This window comes from Corvus hawaiiensis, chromosome 14 (assembly GCF_020740725.1).
Source record: "Corvus hawaiiensis isolate bCorHaw1 chromosome 14, bCorHaw1.pri.cur, whole genome shotgun sequence".
Taxonomy (NCBI): Eukaryota; Metazoa; Chordata; class Aves; order Passeriformes; family Corvidae; genus Corvus; species Corvus hawaiiensis.
In genome coordinates this window covers 4,523,345-4,543,675 of record NC_063226.1, presented here as the reverse complement: position 1 = coordinate 4,543,675, position 20,331 = coordinate 4,523,345, and the positions used below count along the sequence as shown (strand labels likewise).

The 20,331-nt window shown below is 42.6% G+C and overlaps 1 protein-coding gene and 1 long non-coding RNA gene across 10 annotated transcripts in view; both read left to right on the top strand.

The window, feature by feature from the left end:
- Window positions 1–7,279: 7,279 nt before the first annotated feature.
- On the top strand, window positions 7,280–10,295 carry LOC125333228. Its single transcript, XR_007206808.1, has 4 exons — window positions 7,280–7,385; window positions 7,522–7,610; window positions 8,408–8,546; window positions 8,960–10,295. It is a non-coding gene; the product is annotated as an uncharacterized LOC125333228 (long non-coding RNA).
- A 962-nt stretch (window positions 10,296–11,257) lies between these two features.
- Window positions 11,258–20,331, top strand: part of ZNF711 (zinc finger protein 711) — a 29,629-nt gene continuing 20,555 nt past the window's right edge. For all 9 annotated transcript variants that reach the window (XM_048319012.1, XM_048319005.1, XM_048319009.1 and 6 more), the window contains exons 1-3: window positions 11,258–11,314; window positions 15,989–16,092; window positions 16,907–17,437. In XM_048319012.1, the coding sequence (XP_048174969.1) occupies window positions 15,999–16,092; window positions 16,907–17,437 (625 nt within the window). In that variant the 5' untranslated portion in view covers window positions 11,258–11,314; window positions 15,989–15,998. The remainder of the gene's footprint in view (window positions 11,315–15,988; window positions 16,093–16,906; window positions 17,438–20,331) is intronic.

Genomic DNA, 20,331 nt, shown 5'->3' with positions numbered 1-20,331 from the left:
AGAGTAAATTACTCGAAAGGAGGAAAATTGTGTAAATGAGTGATGTGGCTGTTTTAATGGCAGATTGTCACTGTGATTCTTGAACAGCTTGGGAAATACCGTAAAGGTATTGGAATGCAGCACTGTAGTTATCTTGTAGTGAAAGTTTGCAGTATTTCTGAACCACAGTGAAATGCTGAAAATGTACTTTGAATCCAAAATGATAGTGGGGTCCTACGAAGCCTATACTTTTAAAGGACAATCTGTAGGCACTGGATTGTGTGTGGTTTTTATTTTAAAGTGCAGGGATTCCCAGAAGCCAAGCTCAGCTATGTGCTGGTGGTAAGCTGCAGCCAAGAAAAGCTGTGATTGAAGCCATTCTAGAAGTCAGTGTTGCCTTTTATCCTGCCCCAGCATTGATGTGCTTTTGTTGTGGACCAGAGCTGGAGTACAAACCCCAGTGAAACCCTGGGTTCACAGTGGGCAAAGGCAGAACACCATTGTTCAAGGTGCAGTTAGTTTACAGACATGGGAGATGGATTTTGCTGGAACAACTGAAAGAAATTCCATTGCTGTGACCAGGGATTGGGTGTAAACTGAGCCTGTCATGGTTTCAAGCCTTGGTAACCTTTTCTGGGCTCTATTTGTAGCAGTCCTGATACCAGTGTTTGGGAAATCTGTAGCTCGTGCTCAGTTTGTGTCACTCTCAGGACCCCTGCAATGCTGCAGGAGGAGTGTTCTCCAAAGCCATCTTGAACCAGATCTGAAATGAATTAAGATTAAACATCATGAGCAGTTCCATCTTCCACCACTAATTTTGGTCAGTAACTTTGGTTTAGTTATATGTCTCTCTTTGAAGAAATTAAATTAGCCTGGATGTCGTTACAGAATGCATAACTTGGCACTTGATTCTGCTGAGTTCCAGAAACTCAGACAATAAGAGGAGGAAATGGGTGTGCTGTGGAATACAAATCTCTGAGCTGTTCAGGTCTGCTGGCACTGGGTTCATTTGCTGCTACCCAAGTGGGCACTGAAAACAGAAAACAACTCACAGCCTCAGCAGCCCTTCCTGAGGCCAGGTCCAAACCTGCTGCATCCAATAAATGCCAATGATGTAGCAAAGTCAAGAGTTTAGGGTTTGTAACCTGCCTCATTAAAACATCTCACCCAAGGAAAAGCTGCCAACTGCATTTCTGCATCCTTGAATCAAATCTGACAGCCCCAGGTAAAGGTGTTTGTTTATCACCCAACGTGAGGCACCGGCACTGAGCAGCTGGGAGCTGGAGCCAGAGGGGAATTCCCTGTCAGCCAGAAGAATGGAGCATTTGCAGGAACTGCTTCTTCACACTTCTGCCTTACATCTGAAGAAGGATGATGCAATTTCTTTCACTGAGGTAAAAATATTTACCTCATACCTTTGTTCTGGTGTGTTGTAAAGCAATCTTCTGGCAGAGCTGAGAATCTCTTATCTACTGCTGTAATATTAAGTGCTGTTGGGCTTTAGCCAAAACAGTATTCTCTCAAGAATTTGCTAGGCATTCATTTTAAGAGATCATTATTTATCCTTTGAAAAGCAAAGGTTAAAGTTTACCTTTTGCTGTTAATGTAACTGTGGTTGGCATGTTTGCATAAGCAGCAGCTCCTGTCAAATTAGGAAACCCATGTTGGGATTTTATCAGTTATGGCTTAATTTTGAAAGCACCATCCTAAGAACAATGCTTGTGCTAACTTCAATGCAGTTAAACTCCACAAACTTGGGGTGTAACCTGTGTAGTGTTCAGGGTGACCACACAGTCAGGATCTTCTTGTGCAGTGAGTGTTGAGAATTTTTCAGGACTCATTAAATAATAAAGAGTCAAGATGACAGAAGCTGTGCTAAGGTGTGAGTTTCTGTCATCGCTCATCCTTGCCAGAGGGGTATTTTCTGTTCTTTTCTCAGAAAAATGAAAAATTAACAAACAAAACTTAACAGCAGATGCATCCAATTACAGGATTCCCTCCTTCCCATCTCATCTCCCTTAGATGGCTTCAGGACCATAGCTTGGTCATGTCTTTAAAAAACAATGTCCGTTCCAGGAAATTGTCTGCAAATACATTCCAAGTTTGTTATCTGTAAAAGGTTATGTAAGCCTAAAAGGAGAAGAGAGAAATGCTCCTGACAGATACCTCAGTGTGTTGAAATTTAGGTCGTTAAATGAATACCTCACATCTGATTTCAAAAATTCAGAAATAGCAAGATTAATGAGATATTTTTATAGAACTACTCAGTTTCATAAAGGAAAACATGGTGGGTAAGTTATCGGGACATTGTATCAGGTTTAAGTTAATTAGTAATTCTTTATAGAGAAGGATGCTGTAAAACAAGCTCAAAATCCACAATCCACAGCAGCAGAAAGGGAAGTTCATTCTGCTGCTGGCAAAGTCTGGAAGAAAAGGTCTTTTGTCCCATTTGGCTCCAGGATGTCCATTCTGAAAGTCCTGCCGTGTGTCCTGGTCCTGGCCAGCCCCTTGCTGAGTGGAGCTTCACGACGTAAGGCCTGCTGGAATTCTGCTTTGTGACTTGTCAGAGCAGGGATGTGGCCATGTCCACTCCACTGGGGAGTGCTGCTGGGGCATTGCAGTCCCACTGGGAGGTATTGCTGCTTGGGAATTCTCCTTTGGCTTTAGGCTGGGTTTATTTTAAATAATGGGAAAACAATGCAAATGTGAAAACCTTGGTGAGACAACTGCTGTCCTGTGTTTGGTGTCACAGGGAAAAGGTTACAGCCATATTAACTGCACCTGAAAACTCAGTATCCTGGTGGGTTGGGATCATTTTGAGTCAGTCTCTGAATTTCAGAAGGGTATTTTTAAATAAGTTAAATGGTTTGGTTCTTTTTCAGTGGGAAAAAACACTTGGTATATGGCTTTTAAAAAATCATACACTTTTTTTATAGCAAGTGTTCTTAGACTTTTTTTTTATACTAACAGGGAGAAAATCATCAATAATTAAGAGCATGACAACCAGAATGCACTGAAAGGTTATTTTAAGTGAGAAGCTAAGTAATGGAATTGTCTCTGGTTCTGTTAGAGTAGACCAATATTAGCCTGCAATTATTTATTGGAATATTTCCCACAGATTTTATTGATAGATTTAATTTATTTTAGGGTATCCCTAAGCCCATAGCGATGTAAACCAGCTGCAGTTGTTATTTTTCTAATAGAGTTTTGGTTTGTGGTCTATTTTTTTATGCTACTCTAACCTTTCATTTGCCAAAAAAAGTTACCACTTGAAGGCTAACTTGGCATTTATGTAGACCACAGTATTTTGAAGGGCTCGGCAGTGAGTTCCTTTATCACATGGAATATTAGAGCATTAAGACCAAAGGACACACTCTCCCTCTCTCCCAGCAGAATCACAACTGGTTATTTTCTGCTGCCTTAATATTTTTTGGATCATTGCTAAAAGAATTGTAATTCTGTTACTCATCAGAGGGGTAGCTAAAAACATTGCTTATCTCCTAGATGAACCATGCCAAATGCTACTTGGGATTTTTCATTGTTCTGTACATTATAGCCATAACACGTGACCTGTAGTTAGGTTTCTTTGGAAAATGTTTCAGTGCTGATGCCCTCTTGAGAGGAGAGCGTGCAGTGTATGTAAATGGATTGGTACAATTGGTACCTTGATCACTGTAATCATTTAGATTTATCTCTGATAAGCAGCAAATGTTGGATTAGATGGACTTGGAGAGTAGAAAGGAAGGAGGCTTCCATCTTTTTCTGAAATGCAGACTGCTCCCAGCACAGTCCCTCTGGCTAATAAAGCATCAATCATGAGTTTGTTCCTGGTGGAAAGTCCCTCTTGCAATGGCAAGAATATTAATGCTGCTCTGGCAATGCCTGCTGGGCTTGGAAGGGTCTGCTCAGAGATCTCAGCCAGTTCTGGCTCTCTGGCTTCGTTCCAAATGTGGATCTTCTTACTGGGAACAGTTGTGCACAATTATTCTTGGTTCTATTGGCAGTTTGGGGGCTTTTTTGAGTGTTCAGGTTGGTGCCTGGTGTTGAGTCCAAGTCCTGAGCAGGAGAGGAACAGGTAGCAAAGGATGTAGGGTGGGAGTGCCAAATGTGCTGGCATTTGATGGCTGATTCAGGCTGCTGAGGGAGTTATCTTTAACCAGCCAAATACCTGTGAAATACTGTAAACACTCAGATTCTGGAACATAATTTACAGCCCAAAGTGTTTACACAGCAAAAGGGATACAGGAGAACCAACATTAATGCAAACCAGATCCTTTTGTAGGCTAAACCAAGGAATAATCCCAATGCAAAACATACAAAAAGGTTTTAATTTGGCTTATAATTGGAAGGTTGGAATCTCTAATGAATTTCGTAACTTTTAGTCTTTGCCAACAATCCAGAGATGATATATAGTGGAATTCAGACATAACCACACTTCAATGATATGATAAAAATCATAACAGCACAAGCCATACAATTTCCTGGCCAACTGGAAGATGGATACACATTCAGGGTAAAGTAATTTAAGCAGGTAAATTTTCATTTCTTGAATAGCTTCAAAATTTTCAAGGGACAAGTCACTGGAAAGTAAGATTTAGTATCATCTACAGAGTACATACGAAGCTTAAATTTCTGGTGTAATTAGCAACACAGCCCACTGACAGTATGTTACTGTGTAATTGCATTAAATACTTGTTTTGTCTTAATTCACAGCCAACTGCACTGGAGTTGGGGACTTTGAGGCCTGTCTGGGTAATACAGATGAATTCTGTCCTAGAAATATTTCTTGTCAGTGTAAAAATCAAGAACCTTTTTGCAGGTAGTGTGTGGGCTTGATTTGTTTGTTTAAATATACAGCATGTAAATGTCAAATATATTCTAAATTATGAACTAAATTTAGACTCTGCAAAGTGATCCACAAAAAGAGATGTTGATCTTAATTCACAATCTGCATAAGTTTATAACTCTGGTACAAAGCATCAAATCCAGGATCTGGGCATAGTGTTTTCTTTTTAAAAATATGTGTGGGCCATGTAATTCCTAATGTACGTAATCACTGTAATCCTTAATTTTTACATGCTCCCTGTTCTTTCAGCTATTTTTCTTTAGAACTGAATTAGCTTAGTGTAATTGCAAGTTCATTTTTTCCCCAGGTTGATCAAATTTTCTTTTAAGTTAAAAAAATAAAAAGAAATTAGATCTCTTAATGTTCTGTTCTCCATTACATAGTTGGTTTTTTTTCCTTTTAAAAAATCAATGTCATAATGACAGCTAGAAATGTGAGGTTTCACTTCCACTCAGCAGCTTTGCCATGCTCACAGCTGACAAAGAGATCTTTGACCTGAGCCAGGCCCTGACTTGGGTACTGAACCCTGTGCCCAGCAAAGCTTCTTATCTTGGATGCCTGAAATGCCAACTTGGACTTGGTTACCCCAAAGCCTGGCAAAGTACTTTTGCATCAAATCTGGAAATAGATGGGTGTAACTAAGATAAAAAACACCTTTAAACAAACAGGAAAAATAGCGAATCTCTTGGTCCCTGCAGTGTTGAATAATAATTATATAGCAAAATATTATACATTTTGGTATTGCTTACTTTTGAATTAAAATGATGTTGCTGAAAATTAATATTTTTATTTGCAGATGTGATTACTTCAGAATGGGCTGGAAGGAATACTGGTACATGGGCCCCAAATGTAACCACCTTTGGAACACTCTGGATTTCATTTTAGTGGCTACTGTTCCTGCAGGGATACTGATTATCATAGTGGTTGTAATATTTTGCGTTGTCTACTGCATGAAAACAGAAAAAGCTGGGTAAGTGACTGTGGGTGCACTTATAAGGAGTTTTATACTCAAAATGGAAGTATAGCAAAAGGAGTCTGGTATTCTGGTTAATTTTAAACCTCTGGTTGCCATACTGCCAAAATAATATTTATACAATTTAAAACTAAGTCAAAACATCTTACCTGAGCACCCAGCACTTACTCAGCATTTTACCACTGCATGCAGAACTTCACTCTCAGTCGCTGGTTTTTTTTAGGGCTCACCAGGCAAGCTTTAAAGATTGATAAGTACATTTACTACTTAAATTCAACACTACCAAATGTGTATTTCTGATTTATTTGCACTTAAGGATTGGCTTTTTTTCCACAGGTTTAAAAAAAAAGGAGTAAGACCGCTAACCATTGACAAAAGGCTTGGTGTTCCTCCCATTCTTCGGTCTCAGATATCAGCAATCTGAGCTCCTTTTTGCTTTCAACACTTTTTCCCAGTGACACCTCTCCCAAGTACACAGACAGTATGGGTCTGTTTTCCTTTCACTGAGCCCCAGTAATGTGTCACTGGTACTTCCTCAGACATAGGCAAGCTGTAATAATACACGGCTCTTGTAAAGCCATTGGCATGGGACATCTATGCAGCACAAAAAACATTTGTCAAGACTCTCACTATTGCTAATGCTCTAAATTCCCCTTGTTCCCCTCACCAGGAAGCAGGCAAAGCTTCCATCCCGTGGAGCACAGCAGAACCCTGCATTCAGTGCTGACACAGCTGCCAGCCTGGGGCACGGGCACCGTCAGCCACCCGGGGTAAGAGATGTCAGAGGGGGGCACAGCACAGCCCCAGGCCGGGCCAGGCCTGCAGGACTTAGTGATTCAGCACAATGGGATGTGAATAGCAAAAAAAGGGAATTTGAGCTTAAAGTCGCCCTAGCATTTGATTTCAAAGATCAGCTGAATGCATGTGAGAAGGTGAAATTCTTCATCAAGGATTAAGTGAATCTAATTTGCATAGGAGAAAACAAAGAATTAGGGATTATTTTAACAGAATGTTCAAACAAGTATTTCAATTTTTGTCCTGTTAGAAGACCAGCATTAAAAAGAGATTACGCTCTGCTGTGCCAGTTTTCTCCATTAGACAAGGTGTAGTAGAGATCATTGCTTGAACTAGTGGGTATCAAGAGAAAAGATGGATAAATAGCATTAAAAACCAATATGAAATACAAAGAATCACTGAAAGGGAATATTTGTGTGTGCGTGTATTCATTTCCTCATTTGGTACTTCAAGGGATTATTTTGCATATTAAGGAGCACACAGTGTGTGAGAAGGAGACATTGAATGCTGTCTGAGGAAAGGAAGAAAATAATCTAGTCTGCTACATTATTTTCTGCTAAATCCATCTGTAAAGTGTCAGTATCTTGGCAACGCAGCAGGTCTCAGCCTGCCTTTACCAGGAGATGGTGCTGTTCAATTTTTAACTAACTTGGAATTTGGTCCTGCTGATGCTGTTGTTCCGAAGGTGTGAATCAGACCCAATCCTTCAGTTCGGCAGGGAAGGAAACCCTTTATAAAAGGAATCTTTCTGGGTCAGGGCTGCAGGACTTCAGGCTTCTCACACCCTAGACTGTGAGTTGTAGTTCAGACATTATATTTTGTAAGTGAAAAACTGGTTTATACCTTCTAACATACTGTACCTGGTGAGCTGGTTATTCTAATTCGTTGTCATTTTGCTCTGTGTAACCACCTGATCCCCTACACACAGGTTGCCTCGGTTGGGCAAATTCCAAAAGCTGTACTGAAAAGACAAGATTTTAATGATGCCTCAATCCCAAATCAAAGGGAGAATTACAGGTATGCTGCTATTTTTCTGTCTTTTGTGCTCATTTTCACTTTATACCCTGGTTTGGAGACTCAGAATGACTTTGCAGCTTTGCCAGTGGCACAGCAAGGGACAAAGGTCCAGTAAATGGCAAAGCTTAAAGCTTTTGACTGGATTATTCACATACAAAATCTAAAATACTGCTTTATCCAGAGGCTTCTCTGGTTTTCCTCTAATCCCAGAGGCATTAATTTCATTACTGTTTAGAAACGAAGCTTCTGTACTTATGCTTCCTCACTTGACCCCCCCCCTCAGCACCCAGCCAACTGCTGCAGTTCTTACTGCAACTTCTGCAGAGAACTTGTTTGCCAGGGTGCAGCTCAGTGAGAGCAGAACAGTCTCCTCACATGTAGCAGGGTTCTGCTGCAGAGACAGGCTGGAGCTTGCTCATATTTCAGTCCCTCAAGGAGGTCTGGTTTTTTCTAAAATAAATGTTGAAAATGTTGAAGGTATAGCTATCATGAATTTAAAATATTTTGAAAATAATTGTAGCAATATAGAAAATTACATACTGTGGCATTGTTTGTTGTGACAGTGAAAAGAAAATAAAAGCTTAAAGAGAATGTTGCTTCTATAAATTCACTCTTCTCTGTTTGCAGGATGAGGGCTTGACAGTAAAATGAACTTAAAAGACCTTTTAGATGTTGTTGCCTCAATGCCATGCATCCAGTAGTGAGCTTTAATATTTTTATATTGCAGTTTAAACTAACCCTTTGTGCAATTTGCAGTATATTATAGGGTTTTAATAACCTTTTTCTCTTTTGCATAGTCCTGTGTATGTTCAGCCTCTAAGGATGGCAGATCCAGCATCAGACTATTTCCCTCACTCCCGAGCCCAGCGAGATGGGTTTGACTATCCCAGGAAGGATTTGCCTTACCCAGTTTATCCAGAGGCGAGACAGTACCGGGTATGTATCAATTACATCCCTCTGCATATTAATTATATCATCTATCCTGGTACTGAATACAAATCATCACTAAATTGACTGTGTTTGTCACTAAGTAAAGATGTGAGCTAACAGAAAGCCTACAGCCACCTTTCACTATGCAGGTGTTTTCTTCAGGAATATTATAGAGCCTGCTGAAATGTTTTTAAATATTTCCAAAGCTGTTTCAGTTTGTGTGCACACAGTGCTAATGCTTTCAGTTATTTGCATGAAAATCATCTCCCAAAGCTCTTGGTGAGTGCACACTCAGAAGCAGCACATACTAACAAAACAAATATATATAAATGTAGTTTGATTAGATACAGATTATTTTAATAGCAAGCATACTGGGGAGTGTGTGTCATGCTACTGATTTAATTCTAATCTCTTTACAGAGATACTAAGAACAAGTGCTTCCTATATCAGAAATGTCTTGGAAAGCTGCATAATTACTGGGCAATCCAGGTGCTGAGAGAGCAGCGAGACCCTGGTGGGACACAGAGGAAATTGCCATTCTTATTAGATAGCACTAAGTTATTGCAAAGAAAAGGTATAGAGGATAATTGTAAAAGAAAACCTGATATAACATGACATTAACATCTGATTTATTTGCTGTGTAATTGGTGACAGCTTCCTGTGAATCCCTGATACTGGAGTGCACAAGGGTCTGGCCCTGGTAGTGTGGTACAAACACAGCCAAGGATTTGGCTTCCCTCTGTCTCAAGATTTAGCAAATATTTACAGGCCCATTCCCTGTCCCTTGTCTTTTTTGCTTTGTCTTCTTTCTATGCTGATCCCAACAGCTGGAACGGTTTGCCTTTAGTACTGCCCTGGCTTGCTTTGTAACTTTTTTGTAAATGAGGACAATAAATGAAGCTATGGAAGATTGACCACCTTGCCACTAAGTAACAAATTAAAGACACTGAAGGCTGGGATTTATTTCCCATTTTCCAAAAAGTCTGAAGCACATTATATTGCGATTTATATAAAATGATTTTCATTAGTATTAGGTAATATGTGAAACTATATGACAAAACTAGAATATTAAGGATTTTAGAAAGGATTTTTTGATGCTTGTTTTCCCCTCAGTGTAACAAAAACTTCAAAGTGGGCAAATTTGACTGGGTTTACTTCTACTGCTGCAAACTCTGTCAGAAATAAAAGTGAGACTGGTTCCCTCTCTTATCTTCAGAAACACACAGAAATGGTGTTAGCACATCTGTTTAGATTCCAGACTATCAGTTTAAACCATTCTGACCTCAGAAATTCAGATCCAAAGGTGTCAGAAAACTGTGTCAGTGAATTGCTTTTTCTGTCACTTCTCAGCCTCGGGTAGTGCCACAATCTGACAAACGGTGGTGGTTGTTGACCTCAGTCCGGCTCTGTTGTACCAGCCTCAGAGTGACCACAGAATCTGAGTGTTCAATTTGATACTCCACCACTCCTCTGAAAAGGAGTAGGAGGCACAGATAAGGCAATGCTGTCAATATCCATGGTGCTGGCAAGAGCAGAGCTGGCTAAACTGAGTCTCTCTCACTCTTTGCCCAAGTGTTCAGTTTTGTCGTTACCTTTTTCTGGTATTTTTCCCTTCATTCCTTACTTGTGTTGGGCAGTTTGAAATTATTTTGTCATAAGAATGTCTGTCTCTTGCTAGAGCTAGACTAAACAACTGGAATGTTCTTCTTACTGAATTTACTTTGGGGTGTGCTGTGTTATGTGGCTTTACCATTTAAAACAAAAAATAAAGGGGAGGAGGGTCAAATATAAGTCTCCAAATTCTCTGCTAAGGAGATGAAAGTCCAGGAGGATTAATCTTTTGAGAATTACAGAAGCTCCATGGCTCTCTTGTCCTGAGGAGCCCAGAACTGGACACAGCACTCCAGCTGTAGTCAGTAGGGTCACCTTGGGATGCCCCATCTCAGGTTGTCCACCCTGCGTTGCCCACCCTGTGTTGGCCCAACTCACAGACCCCAGGTTGCTCTGGCCTCTAGAACCCCCCAGACAGCGGGACCCCCAGACTCCCTCAGGTAGCTCTGAGCAATCCCCTCTCAGCATCTGAAGGTTTTGGGTCACATTGCTCTGGAATCTGCTTTTGCCTTTACACTTCACTTGGAAGCACAGCTCCAGCTTTTGATTCCTCTGAGGAATAGAAGGCATGGAACAGGCACCAAGCATTGCCCGAGTCCTCCTTTGCTCCGATTTGTAGCGTAGGCTCTTAATGTTGTAACAAAGAGTAATGCAAAGTTTCCAAAACAAGTTATTATCCTTGTTATGAGAAGGTTCATGTCTGTATCCTAACTACTTTTATATATTTAAATACTGGTTCAACTTTGTATTTACCTGTCACGTTTAACCAGGTAAGTCGGGGTTTCACGCTGGTAAAAGAGACCCACAGAACTGAAACCATTGTCCGAGCTATTTAAATGTTGGGTGTTTTATTGACTAGATTGTTCCACTGCCCTCACGGGGACGGGAGTGTGGGATCTCCCCTCACTGCCCTCACGGTGCTCCGGCCGGGAGCGGGGTCCCCCCGCGGTGCCCTCACGGTGCCGGGGGCGCGGGGGGGTCTGAGGGGGCGGCGGCGGCTGCGCCTGCTCGGCGCGCGGGGGCGCGCGTGACGTGCGGGGGGAGCGGAGCGGGGCCGCGCGCGCTCGCGGCCGCCGCCCGGCCCAGGCTGCGGGCGGAGCGGGCCCAGGCCCGGCCCGGCCCCGGCGCGTCCCGCGGGCCCGGCGCACCCCGGGCCTGCACAGGTGAGCCGGGGCGCGGGCACGGGCACGGTGGAGCCGCGCAGGCCGCGTTCCGGTACGGCCGCCGCGGTCGCTGCGGGCCGCGGCCGCCCCTGGGCGGGCGGGCGGGGGAGCCCCGGCCGGGCCCGCCGGTGCCGCGCCGGGCGGGCGGTGCGGGCGGGCCCGGCGGCGGAGGGGCCGCGCGGGCGGGCAGAAAATGGCGGAACACAAGATGTCGGCCGGGCTGGCGGGGCGGGGAGGCCGCGGCTCGGGGCCGTGGGACGGCGTTATCCCGACCGGGACCGGGTTATTCCCGCCGTGACGGCGTTATCCCGGCGCTGTCCCCGCCTCCCGGCCCGCACCGCCGCGGGACACTAGCTCCTTTGTCCCCGCGCTCCCTCCGCCGCCTCCCCCCGCCCCGGCGGCACCGCGGGCGCGCCCGCGCCGGGCACGCGCGGGAGGGAGGGAGGGAGGGAAGAGGGAGGGATGCGCCGGGAGCCGCCGGGATGCGCCGGGAGCCGCTGGCGCCAGCGGGCACCGGCAGCCCGGCCCTTGGGCAGCCGCCGGCCGGCTCTGCCCGTGATTTTTACCACGGGAAGTTTTGTTGGTGCGACGCGTAGATGTTATTTTTTCTCCTATTTTATTATTTATTATTTTGTATGAAGTGCCTTTAGCACGTTTCAGGCAGCAAGACAAAATCTCCTTCACTGGTTTTGTCTGTGGCGTTTTAAATGGATTTGGAGTGTAAGTGGTCGTGGTGCTTTCTAGGTGGACACAATAAAGGACTTTAAAATGGATATGCTGGTTTTTCATACCCAGTCTGTTCTCTGCCCAGGGTCTGTGTTAACCTGCGTTAATCCGTTATTTTATTAATTGGGGTTTCTAATTAAGATTTCTGCACAAGCAGGACGTTTCTCATTGCGTTTCTGTCAGTTGCTGCATTAAAATTAGGGGGAAAAAATGAAAACCGTGAAGTGTCATCAGGGGAGGATAATGCTTTTTTCGTCTTCAGCTTGAATGTTAAGAAATTAAATGATTACACAGCATCTGGTTTGTATTTTTCAACGGCGTAGAAGTTTATTTGTTGTTACATTGCTCTATGTCTGAGCCTGGTCCTTTAGGTTTTATGCAGATCTCATATGCAGCTTATGAATATCCAAAACACCAGCAGTGCATGATGTTGTGTTTTCCTTTGGAGCATGTAAACAAGATGTAAATTATTTAGAAGAAATCCTCTATTTTGAAGGAGAGATTAAGGTCTGACCATGCAATTAGGCTTCATGTGAAAATGCACCACCTGAACCTACTGAGAATAAAGGTGTGTGTAAATTGGGGAGATGCTTAACGTTTGCAGGACCACACAAAATGTATTCCTAAAGCTACATAAATAAAGAGCATGTATTTCAGCTGTAATTGGCATGTTGTAATTGTCATTCTATAGAAATGTTGTTTATGTTATACACATTTTAAATATGGCAACAGTGCCTGGAAGCCAGCATAGGGATTGGGAGTTTCCTCGTCCCCCTGGGAACATGAATGACACCCTGTTTTTCCTGGGAAAGGTAGAAGTGCTGAAGCATTGCTTGCTATCCCTCCTCCTTAAAGTGCTTTGCTGAAGATCTTTGCACTTGGAGTGTTTTCTTAAACTCTCTCTAAAATGAAAGTGTTACTGGTTATTTTGTGATACTTTTTTTAGGAAGAGTAAGCTAAGAACAGATCAATGTGTATCCTGGGAACTTCCACCAGTTTTTCAGTTGAGATTTGCTATTAGGTCATCCCAAACTGCCAACCATTATCCTTGATTTTAAAAAATACCATGTGCAGAAGTAGTTTACAGTTGTCAGAGAGGTCAGATATCCCTTCTTCTACTCTGAAATTCATTGCTTGTCTCAGCTGAGCGCCATCTAAGGAAGAGCTTTGGCATAAAGAGCTGAAATAGGTTGAAATGAACCTCAGGCTCATTAGAAAGAGAACGGTTATTTTTCAGAAAAGCAAAACTATTCCAGATACAGACATGTTTAAAAAATTTAGCTGTGAGACACTGCTCTGGGAATCTCGGTGTAGGTTGGATGAAATACTTCATTTTGGGATCTGATGATAATGTGCTCTTTCCTGGGCCAAGATAGCATGCTGTAATGAAAAAAAAAAAATCAATGAAAAAATTAATGGAATGTTGTAAAGTGAATATTTTATTGGCTGATGCTAATAAAACATTTTCACTGTCTTTAAATACCCAGAGGAGAAGGGGAATTAAGAGGAAAAACTTGAGATGTTACAAGTCAGAGGAAGAGAGGAATGGATAAGTTTGGGATTGTGACAGGGTGTGGAATTGTGGCTTTCTGCCTGATTTCTCCTGTTGCAAACCCGTGATTGGATCTGCCTGTGGTGGTGTGGGTGTGTTACACAGTGTACTACAGGAGGAAGCTGAGAAGAACCACAATTAATCACTGCGCTGCATTTTTTTTTGCTGTTCCCAATAACAAGATTTGCCTGCATATGTGACATGTGAAACTGCATCATCTGCACTGCTGCAACCTGTGAGCAGAACCACCCGGTTTGGGGGGAGCTGTGCGCCTTATCCATGGCTAATTCTTCCAGCAGTAGCAGGAAGGGCTTTTCCTGCTGTCAGTGCATTCCTTTAAGATTCCAAAGTTGATATAAAAAATAAATTTGTGATTGTGGGGTTGATTCAAGTCCATCCTTTGTCTGCAGTGAGGGTTTACAAAAACATTCTTCATAGGGTTGGTACAGCTTCAGCAGGGTTGTCGCCTGTGTGTCGTTATCCATCTCTGATTTTAGGGGAAGTTTAAGGGATTGCTGGTACTCCATGCACAGAAGGTGCCATTCCATAACTCTGGTTATTTTTCTAGTCCTGTTAACTACCAGGAAAATACTTTTTTAGTGATAAATTGCTTTCCCTGCAGAAATTTAAATTATAGTCCTTCTTTGTATTGAATTTTTCTATGTACCACAACATGTAATATGTGGTACACCTACTTATTTAATCTGAAAACAAGTTGCTTATTGAGAAGGAAAAAAAGTCTGGCATATTCTTCCTGTAATCTCAGATTTATTTAAATTAAGATAATTTTTCATATCCATTTACACTGAAAAAAGGATTCTCTGAATGTAAAGCCTGTGGTCAGGAAATGTTAGATACTGCCTTAATTCTCAAATAGTTAAATGAGCCATTTATGGTCTAGAGCTGCATCATATTCTGTACTAGCAAGGATTCATTAGCTACTGTGAGAATTTTGGATGTCTGTGGTGATAATTTGGGAGTGATGGAGCATTGCATTGAGGTTCTGGAGCTGCTCTGTGATCCTTACAATGCTGAAAGAATTTGATTTTGGAGAGGAATTGAATTAGTAAAATCCTTGACAGCTTTCCTCATGGATAGTGTTTGACTTTTTTGGTAGTCTTGAATCCAAACCTCCTGGGGGTGGATCAGTGGTTTTTCCTTGCAATTGCCATCACTGGGCACCTTTGCTGGAGTAGCTCAGGAGTTACGTGAGGTCCTGGCTCTTCCTGGCCCCTTGACTCTGCCTTGGAGGTGTCTCAGATTTTGGGCACTTGTTCCTACAGCTTGGCTTGTTTCATTATTCACCTTCCTTGGCTGTGCTGGCTCCTGAGGTGGAACTCACTGCAGTGGGGTTGTCAAGTGTGTTCTACCACGAAGTAATTGGAGTTTCCATCAAGGCTTGGATTTAGATGCTGATATTTAACGAATTCTTGTGGTAGGATACTGGTGATTTCTTTTATGAGATCTAGGAGAGCAAAACCAAGGTTGGTGCTGCAACAGGAAAGCACCATACTTTGGAGACTTACCCATGAAAGATTTGTGCTCCCTGCTCCTCTCTGCACCACCCAGGTCACGTAGTTCTGAGCTCTGACCCTGCGGTCGCTTCCCACAAGTCCTAAAACTCCTCGTCTGCTCTGTGATAGTCACTTTTTCTGATTCTTGGATACGAGAGGTCAGGAAAGTACAAGATTTTAGCCTTGTGCAGGAGAGATTTTTTTAGGCTGGAGATTTTTCACCTGTGAAAGTCTTGAGCTCTGTATGATCCAGTATGTGCTTCTGTGGAGTCACTTTGTCTGCACTGAGAACTCGTGTAAAGTCTTTTGGGTTGCAGCAAGTTGCAAAATAATTCAGAATCCCCACATTTCAGTGTTTGGTAGCAATGCAAATAACTTGCTGGAATGCTGATTTTATCCTTCTCTCCTGTGTTTTATGGGAACAGTCTGTCAAATGATACATCCTTTCTCCTGCTCTGGGAGTGACTTTGTGTAGTTGTACCTTGTCAAAGGGATTTGGCATCCCCAATTAAATTTACGTGTTAAAATTGGTTTTGAATGGTCTCATTTATCCAAATTTTGAAAGAACTGGAAAAAATGATACTCCCAATACTTTCTTCTTTGTAGCTCCAAACATCCAGAATCACCAGTCTTGATAATTAGTTAATGAAGCTGTACAGACAGGGGCAGAGCAGAGGTGACTGCTCTGTGCACAATTGCTAATATTTATTGTTAAATAGAAACCAAAATAATGAAGTTAATTATATGAAGTATTGCTGATGTTTTTCTTGAATTTGCGGGTAAATACTTCTCTGTGTTTGTCAGTGTAACACACAAATCCAGTAAAGCTGATCGACACAAGAACACTGTTAAACGTAAGTTCTCGGTTTTGTTTTATTGCAGTTATTTGTGAATGAATTTGGCTGATATGGATCCAGGTGGCGGGAGTCTTGGATTGCAAACACAGGAATCCAAAATGCCTCACACTATGATCATGCAGGATTTTGGTAAACATTTTAACTATTAAAAATAGTGAGTAAAATCCAGGAGATGGCCTTCTCAGGTATTGGGAAGGACCATGTCTTTATACCAGGATATTTGCATTTGAATTACAACTGAATTACTGAGGAATGTTAATTTTTTTTTTCATTCTGATAAGAACCATTTCCTTGAGTGTTTTCAAGATTAAAACTGCTGTTTGTGTGTTAAAATAGTTCACTATGCGTTCTTGGTTATGTCTAGAAAACTAGTCTGCAAATACGACTGGCCAGTCCAGTCTGTTGATAAAAACCAGGTTTCTACCTCCAGCCATTCCTTGTGATGTGGCAAGTTGTTGGAAATTTTACTAAAAATATTACATACAACCGAGTGTTTATTTTTAACAAGGCCCATGCAGTCCAAAGGATGAGTCCTTTTACTGTAACAGCAGTCAATGGTTTGTTCCCACACTTTCAGTGTCACGCAAGAGTTCTGTGAAGGTTCACGTTGCTGCTGCAATGAAATGTTTGCTAACTGGGAATTTTTAAAAAAAGAGACTGAATTGTAAACTGGCCTTTAGTTTTTAACAGATCCTCATTGTAAAACCTAAGTTTGGGACAAACTCCACATTATGTCTTGAAGTGGTATGTTTTGTTTATCTTGTACAAAACCGGCTGCTTTGGACAGTGTTTATCAGGTGAAATGCAAAATGTGGATGTTAAGATGTAACAGATTTTTACATCTGTGTTTAACTTGTCTGTGTGACAACTCCATTCCTTAGATAAACCAGTTGCTGGTGCAATAATTGTAACATTTTTCTCCTGGTTCATGGTTGTTCCCTAGTGGCTGGAATGGCTGGCACTGCTCACATCGATGGAGACCACATTGTTGTGTCAGTCCCCGAAGCTGTCCTGGTTTCTGATGTGGTCACGGATGATGGGATAACTCTTGATCATGGCTTGGCAGCTGAGGTGGTCCAGGGGCCCGACATCATCACGGAAACGGACGTTGTCACGGAGGGCGTCATCGTTCCCGACTCCGTGTTGGAGGCTGATGTTGCCATTGAAGAGGCTTTGGACACCAGCGACCATGTTTTGACTTCTGACCTGATCACAGAAACCGTGCGAGTTCCTGACCAGGTGTTTGTGGCAGACCTTGTCACAGGCCCTGAGGGACACTTGGAGCACGTGGTGCAGGACTCTGTGGCCGGGGCTGACTCGCCCACCATGGTCTCGGAAGAGGTGCTGGTGACGAACTCGGATTCAGAAGCCGTCATCCAGGCAGCTGGGGCTGTCCCTGGCTCCACAGTCACCATCAAAACCGAGGATGACGATGATGGCAAGAGCACATCTGAAGACTACCTGATGATATCTTGTAAGTTCCACAGAGGTAGATGGAAGCAGGAGGGAGCTGAGCTGGAAGTGCTCTGGTGGGGAGAACTTCCTATAACTGGACTCTTGGAACACTCAGGGAATAGGCTGGTGCCCAGTTAATTTCTGGTGTCTGAATTTGGGGGTTTTGATGCAAAGTCACTGCTACAACAAGAAAGAGAAGGACATTGATGCTGCTGAGTGAGTGAGTGTGTATGTTTGTGTTTCTGAAACTAGATATTCCAGGAAATTTGAGAAAAACACCTTGGAAAGTTAAACATTCAATTAATTTTGAATATACTACGTTTTTTTTTTAAAAACACCTTGGGTATATTACAATGTTATGCAGATTCATGTAAAAATAATATGTTGGGCTTAATCAGGAGAATCCACAAGGAAATAGTTTTTTTAAGATCTCTAACTCAAAGTTTTCTCAATGTGTCCCCAAAATACAGTTTGTTTAGTGTATTAAAAATTATAATAGGCATTTCATTGTCTGTTGTGCTGTTCCGGGCTGAACTTGGAAATAAGGGGTCGTGTGCTTTAATGGATTGGCTCATTAACACATTTCAGTTCCCACGCAGCATCCAGCTCCATATGATCCTGTTGACAGGTAGCTGAAGTTGGCTGCTGAAAGAACCTTGGGTACTTTGTGTTTCTTCAGTGGTTACATTATACCCAAGGTACCAGTTGTTGCTGCTACACAAATTTGATAAAATATATGATAGTTAATTTAAATTTTTTGACTTGCCCAAATCACTTACTGAAATGTGAGTAGGTCAAAACAGATTTTATTTAGTCAGAAGCAATATGTTAAAAAAAAAGTCAATGCCAAGTGTGTCGAAGTGTCAGTCTGTTACAACGAGCTGCATTTATTAAAAATTTCATGCGAGAGGACACAACTGATTCATGATTATAATGATTTCACTCTCTTATAGTATTTATGTCCCGTATGCAAGGTGTATTTTGATATTTATTTTCATTCAGTCTAGGATGAACAGCAATTATTTTTAAAGCTTTCCATCATTACTGTGTCACTAACAGAAGTCAAAAAGAGGGTTTTTTGAAAAAGAACTTCAAAAATGAGTCTATAAATCAAATTAGACCTACAATAGAAAAAATCCTGTGTGTTTGTAACTAAGAAACACCAATTTTACAGTCAGTTGTTTCACTGAACAAATTGCTCCTTTCTGGCAGAGAACTTAGGATGAGTTTATTCTGTAACTGGCGACTTCCCTTGTCATTTTAAGTGCAGTCATCTTTGGGATTCCTTTTGAGACAGAGGAGTGTGATTGATGCTGATGATACTGCACTTAGACCAGAGCATCTGAAGCTTTCACTTACCTGATGGCCCCACGTGTGTCTGACACATTCATGGTTTTGTCAGGTGCTCTCAAGCTTGGCTTTCACAATGTTTCAAAGCCATTTTGAGACCTAGTTTTCAGCAAATTAAATTTTTATATATGTATAATCGTGATGTGCCTGAATAGTCACAGTTGAAAGCTACATTATTCATCTAGGAATTTGTTTAAAGTAATCATTTAGATAAATTAAGGCAGTCATAGAATCTGCTAGGTTGGGAGAGAGCTGTAAGATCATTGAGTTTAATTGTTCTCCTAGCGCTGCCAGGGCCATCACTGACCATGTCTCCAAGAGCCACATCCATACGGCTTTTGAAATCCCTCCAGGGATGGGGACTCCACCACTGCCCTGGGCAGCTGTGACAGGACTGGACAGCCCTTTCCATGAAGGAATTTTTCCACTAGCCCAGCTGAGCCTCCCCTGGCCCAGCCTGAGGCCGTTCCCTCTCATCCTGTCCCTGTTTCCTGGGAGCAGAGCCCGACCCCCCCCCGGCTGCCCCCTCCTGTCAGGGAGTTGTGCAGAGCCACAAGGTCCCCCCTGAGCCTCCTTTGCTCCAGGCTGAGCCCCTTTCCCAGCTCCCTCAGCCGCTCCTGGTGCTCCAGCCCCAGCTCCTTTCCCTTCCTTGGACACGCTCCAGCCCCTCAATGTCCTTCTTGTCCTGAGGGTCCCAGAGCTGTCCCCAGGACTGGAGGTGCCCCAGCAGTGCCAGCACAGGTGATGGGCACTGCCCTGATCCCACTGAACACACCATTCCTGATCCAGGCCAGGTGCCATTGGCCTTTTTCCCACCTGGGCACCCCTGGGTTCATGTCCAGCTGTTGGCATCAGCACCCCCAGGGCCTTTCCCAGCTTTCCAGCCCCTCTGCACCAGCCTGGAGGTTTCCATGGGATTGTTGTCACCCAAAGGCAGGACCTGGCACCTGTGAACCCCCCCAAGTGGCCTCAGCCCGTGGATCCAGTCTGTCCAGACTCCCCTGCAGAGCTTCCCAGCCTCCAGCATCAACACTCCCCCAATTTGGTGTCGCCTGCAAAGCCAATCCCCTCATCTGAATCGTTGATAAAGACGAGCTCTGTTGTGTTTCCTAAGTTTTGAGCCTGTGTTGTGCCGGGAATGCCAGCCTGACCCTACAAAGTGTCTGCTATTGTGTTTTTGTCAGCAGAAATGAATCATTCTTATGCAGTTTTTAATTTTTTTTCTTATTGTTCAAATATTACCCTTGAATTTGTTTTGTTTATGGAGATAACGTGTTGTGTAGAATAGATAAAGGCCTCAATTTATCAAGCAGGTCAAAACTTCTTACTTACATTTTTTCAATTGTCAAATGTTGTAAATAAGTAAATTTTACAGTATTTCATTTGGGGTGAACTGTTTTATAATGTAAATCACACCAAAGTGGTACTTTTAAAGAATTTCAGAATACTTAGTTGTCTTTTAATGAAATTTGGCATATGAAAAGGGGAGATTTTACATAAAATGCCAGATATACCCTTAGGGAGTACTTTGAGTTGTTCTGTGGAACACATGTGGGAACTACC